Source organism: Chrysemys picta, chromosome 2 (assembly GCF_011386835.1).
Source record: "Chrysemys picta bellii isolate R12L10 chromosome 2, ASM1138683v2, whole genome shotgun sequence".
In the NCBI taxonomy this organism is placed as follows: Eukaryota; Metazoa; Chordata; order Testudines; family Emydidae; genus Chrysemys; species Chrysemys picta.
Genome location: NC_088792.1, coordinates 30883708 through 30889707, shown reverse-complemented (window position 1 = coordinate 30889707; position 6000 = coordinate 30883708). Strand labels below are relative to the sequence as shown.

At 36.6% G+C, this 6000-nt stretch overlaps 1 protein-coding gene across 1 annotated transcript in view; it reads right to left on the bottom strand.

Moving 5' to 3' along the window:
- Positions 1 to 1379: 1379 nt before the first annotated feature.
- The window catches only part of NRP1 (neuropilin 1), a 136893-nt gene continuing 132272 nt past the window's right edge, over positions 1380 to 6000 (bottom strand). The window contains 2 exon segments of the mRNA XM_008162919.4: positions 1380 to 4780; positions 4783 to 5040. Coding sequence (XP_008161141.2) covers positions 4731 to 4780; positions 4783 to 5040 — 308 coding nt within the window. The 3' untranslated portion in view covers positions 1380 to 4730.

Sequence of the window (6000 nt, the reverse complement as noted above, 5' to 3'; positions counted from 1 at the left end):
TGCAGCTAACACCTCTATTGTTTCTATCTGTCTATTGCTTAGAAGGTTTTCTTTGCACCCAAAAGGATTAGAAATTATTTTTTTAAATGAAAGCCTAAATTCTGCAAAGACTGATTGGGCTAACAAAACATGTTGCCCCACAATGTATTAGGTCAGTCCAACCCATATGTATGCTGAATACAAGACTGAAGGGCTAGTGTTAAGGATCCATTAGATTCTAGGCTAATTCATTTCCAGTAAACGAAGGAAAGATAGATTTCTTTTAACTTGAACTCAAAACTGTTTCTCCACTTCCCTAAAGGTGGACTAATTCTGTAGCTGTATTCTTCACACCACCTCATCTCCATCTGCAACAGTGAAATAAAATGAATGATAAGGAATCTGGGTTTGCTGATTATTCTGAAACCTGCTTTTCCAAATAGTTCTTGTGAGCAACTCCAGGCCTGGGCAGAAAGCAATACCATGCATGGGTATATCTCCATAGCAGCATCTCACATTTTATACAGCAAGTCACAACATCCATCCTGATCAGTGCTTCCTGATCAATCACTGTAATCATCAGCATTGTGAGTCATAATTTCTGTGATGTTTTCCACCTATGGTGGTAAAGTAGATAAAGAAAAATGTATATAAACAATTGAAGACCATGAACTTGTTTATGTATGCAACTTAAAATAAGAATAGGGCTTTTAGAAAGTTTAAAATTGACATGGATCAATATTAAAAAGAAACATGGGTAAATATAATGTGAAGGGCATAGCTAATAAAATATACAACTTGCAATTTATGCAAGGTCTGGGCCCAAACTACTTGACAATATTGCTATTCCTGTAGGCGATTTGTACTCAAAATTTGCACTGAAATCAGTGGAAGTTCAGTACCACAGCGATTGCAGGATTGGGCCCTGAGAGCCTGCTCTTGCAACATTTACTCATATAAGTAATCTGCATTTAGATGAATAATCCCCTAGACCTTGATCCTGCAATCTGAGCTGCATGAGTAGAACACTGTACTTGGGTAGGCCCGTTGATTTCAAAAGAATTCTGCACTGGGTGTTTGGATCCACCTGTGCAAATCAGGCTGCAGGATCAAGGCCATAGACCTTAAGTGGTGCATTATCCCTTTGCTGAATTTCTGCAAAGGTGTGAATTTCATTCTTGTGAATAATGGTGGCAGCCTTGGGGCTCTTATGAGTTCAATTTCAGTTAATGCAGATTGAGTCTAGCAAAATATTGTCTCATCCTTTTATTCTAAGCAGTGATATTCTCTTCTAGCAAATGAGACGCTATTAATATATTGTGCTTGTTACAAGATATTAAAAAGACAAGCTATTTTAAAAACAATTCATCTAGGCATAATAAAAGGCATCAGATATGGGATATTTTATGAAAATGTTTAATTCAACTGTTTCTTTGGAATGTAGTAGTCATAGTTTGGAAATTTTAAGTTACAGTTCAGTTCTATGTGGTTTTTATGCTACTTAGTGACTGAGAATACAAATGTCATTTAAAGTTAAGGCTTCACTGTTCATTTGAAACAACAATTTACAAGTGTCATATTGTCATAGAAAATAAAAATTTCTGTAAAAAAAATTTGCACAAAATTTTATGATGGTACAAAACATGAAGGAATAATATACCAGTAAAATGAAATCATTTTACTACAGAAGATTTTTATAGTTTTTCAATAAAGAAAAAAATATGTTATTTTACACTTTAAAATTATGAAACAATCTAAAACAATATAAACTGAACATTTTGTAACACTGCCTTTACAAATTAATAACTTTATAAACATATAATTTTTTAAATATATTTATCAGTGCAAGATACTTTTTCAATGTAAAGTTGCAGTATCATTTTTCCTTTATTGAAGGGCAACTTTCATTCCATCAGATCATCAGTGCTATATTCTTATTTTGATAATAAGGGCCAGATACACAAGGGAGATGTATTATTTTTTGTTTCTTAACAAGTTTTTCAATTCAGATTACACGAAGACCAGGAGTTGATCCAAAATCCATTGAAAGTACTGGAAAGACTTTGGATCAGGCCCCCAAATTTGGATTTTTTTCGTAAGGCGATACATACATGTAGGTTAATGGAATGTACATTTTCTTATCTAAGGAACAACAGACCCTAATGCAATTAAATTGCACTACTGTGATACAAGTGCAGTGAAAACAATTTTGAAAAACAATCTTCTTTGGGATAATTAACTAGCTGCCTTGATACCAATATGGTTAGATTTCTGTATGAGTTGAACATGACGGATAAAAATCCTGGCCCCGTTGGAATCAATGGGAGTTTTGCCAGTGATTTGAATAAGGGCAGGATGTCACCCTAAATCTCTACCTTTTGAAGGCTTTCTATCTTTTTCTTATGTTCCTGAAGGAGTTCATAGTATTAGCAACTAATAGGTTTTTTTTCTATTTTGTCTTATTGTAAAATACTTACACTTTCTCATCCCCACTGCCCTGTTACAAGGATGCTCATGGATTTTCTGTAAGTCTTTCTGATCTATCATTAGGACTGGTTGAATAATATACCTGGAACCACTTATCTGATGAATATTGATTACATTTATCACTTAAATTATTCAGAGCTAGTTTGAGACCGTACTTAGTCCTAGCCCTGCATAGAGATGCAGCATAGCTGTCCTATGGAAGCAGCCCTGGGAAAGAACTATGCATCCTAAAAATCACAATTCTTTCCCTGGTTCCACTTTGCTTCAAGAAGGAAGCAAATTACTGCAGTGCTTTACTGGGACTCACTTCCCCCAACACCTTTCTGTTGAAATAAATCCACTGGTTGGTATATTAGGGGCATGTGGTATCAATGTTCTGCCCATTTCCACCCCTCTTGCCCCACTCCCCACACACTTGCTTGTGCAAGAGGCCATTTTCACACTTTAATCTGCAATGGTGATCAGCCAGGCCATGAAAGGGCTATGGGGATGGTTCTCACACACCCTTACCCCCCTACCTGGATACCAAAGGGCAGTGACAATGTTGCCCTCTGTAACTAATTTCTTCTTACCTTGTTGGACCAGCTGCATAAGTGGCTGAGTATTATTTGCTGAACAATTTATTTGACAAATTTGTCACCTCAATCATCAAACACATTATTTGTGAATATTTGTTTACATTATTCAACCAGCTGTATCTATCCAAAAAGCTGGGGGTACAAAGAAGCAGGATGCCCTATAAAGAGTGCTGCTTACTCACTTGTAGCCAACAGCCAAAAGACCTGGACACCATTTGATATAATCTGGCCTAAATTTTCATGTTTTGTGTACAGTGTGGGATCTTATTCTGCCCCCAGTACCCATGAGTAACTCTGATTAGCATGAATACATACACACTTCAAGGGGAGAATAGAACCAGGAGAGGGGAATGTTTCTTGTTTTGGAGGCAATCTTTCAATAAGGAAATTCTTAATAATTTTCCCATCTGTAACTATCTATTAATAGGCATCTTGGATTGGGTAAAATACATGTTTCATGATTAAGGAAAAAAGATACTGTCACTTTATGCTGTTAACAAGAAACCCAAAGTTCGACTTTGGAGGATTACGAATTTTCCCTTATTTTTTTTAACACAAAGTCTAGTAAAATCCTTTGCCATTACCAGCAAGTTAAAGCTGCAATTTTCTTTCCTTTACAATGGCAAATGCTTATGCAATCTACTCAGAGAGAAAGAGAGAGAGAAAGAGAAAGTTTACATTTGAAAATACATTCTATATGAAAGAACAATAAAAGGGAATATTGCAGCTTTATACAAAAGGGTCAAGAGACATGAAATTGAAATACAGAAAGCAGAACAATCAAGCTAAGTTGTCAAATATGATTAGCCCTTGCCTTTCTGAGGCTACTTTCTTACACTAAAATATACTTTCTTTTTAGTCAGTGAGCCACCAGAATATGATTAAAGACAAGGGCTTTAACTGCAGGGAAACAGAGCTGTACTTAATGTTAACACAATGAGAAGCAGTACAAACAAAAAGGCACTTGAGAGGACATACACTAGTCAGTGCCAAGGACTTTTTGTTTAGATTCTAGGCAGTACACTCGGTTGCCAGTTGTGTCTGATGATGGCACATATTCTTGTATGGAATTCACAAGCACGAAGTTTAGTACAACACTGAAAAACATCAATAAAATTTGACCGTATTGCTTCGTAAACAGAGCTGACACACTAAATCAGTACTGATGCTACAGTACTCTTCAAAAACACCGTAACCCTTCTTTGCCTACGCACAACACGAGCAATTATACACAAAATACAGGTGCAGGAGTCCACTAAATTGCCGTTACTCCAATATTTTCTGGGCACTGAGCTACAGACAGCATGTCCATCAAAAGGACCCCACTGAATACACTTTGTGACAGCATCTCGGATTTTGCACAATAAAAATAAAACTATCCATAAAAGAAAAACAAGAGAGAAGGAGAAAAAGAAAGACAAAATGAACTATAAGTCAATCATACTTGGTCTCAACACCAGCATTTGATTATTCCAAATAAAACCAACAGGAAAAGCAGACTGTACATGATTCAGATTGTTAACACAGATTGTTGTCCATGTTTATCAGTTACACTCATTGAAGCTCCTGAGAAAAGCTTGGCTCAGCGTTATCAACGCACTTTTCAGCCTATACAGTAAAAGAAGATCGACAGTTCCCCAGCACAATCACGTTATGTCCTTCCATTCCAATTCTCTTGAAACTTCTTTAGTTGCTTTTTACTTTCATGCTTCCGAATAAGAATTCTGTGTGTTTAGTTTATCTTTTTTCAATTTTACACCATCCACAAGTTCAAAATTGTAATTCTCCAGTGCAGATAAGTTCCTGTCTGACATTCCATTGTGCCAACAGGCACAATACAGGACGACTCCACAGATGGCTCCTAAAAGCACCCCGAGTGCACTCATGGCTATAATAGTAATAAGAATGGGGTCTAGGGTCTTCAGCACATTGCCTTGCTTCCTTGCGACATTATCATTGTAGTGGTCTTCATTCTCATGATTCTGAGGAGTAAACCCTGAAATGGAATAAATAATTGCAGCATTCACAGGACTGAGTATAAGAATGAGTATATGCAACTCAGACTAAGAATGCACTTGTTTCTTTGGGAATGGAGGTGAGGTTTGGAGGAAGAATGTCTAGGCTTTGACAAAAATCGATGCATAGTTTGAAAACCCAATTTCTTTGGGGAGATAATTTATAGGTAAAAACTACAGTTTGGCTCGGATACTATTTCAAGTTGGGCTCTTCTCTCTGAGTTTGCTGTGGCTCATTTGGGGAATTATTCTTCTGCCTCAAAATTTGAGTGAGGCAGTGGGAATCACTGGTATCCAGTTTCAAGAAGACAGTGTTCACCTTTGTCAGTATTCTGTCATTTTATAAAATGTGACTACTTTGGCTTCCAGAGATCAGAATCAGGCCCTGAGACAGGTACAGGGGAAAAAGCACTTTACACATGAACTTGTTCTGACACCTTATGTAAAATGTTCAGTTGATGGCACAATGACTTCCCCCATCTCTATCTGGATTTATTACAGAGATATGATGAGTCTATAAAACCTGCTAGCTTTACAGTAAAAACTGAAAGGGATCTCTAGGTTAATCTTGCTTCCATTCAGTCAATAGTAACATTTCTATTGAATTCAGTGGAAGCAGGATTAGCCTCTTTGACTGCAAGCTATGAGCATATTGGGGCTATTCTTTTATCAGGTTAATGTGACAATTATGATACCTTTAATGAATATGTTGAGAGATCAATGTATTTAGAACTGTCATTATTACTGCTGGAGAAAACTGCACTGCTTTGGTAGATTGGTCATAAAGTTACATTTTCAGTGCACTGAGAGAAATTATTAGCCAGGAGAGTTTTGAGCCTAATTACCCATGTATGGCATGAACATAAATTATACTATTTCCTTCAGCGCTGGAGATCACTTATAGACAAGAAAATTCTAACCAGGCTTGCATTATATGATGA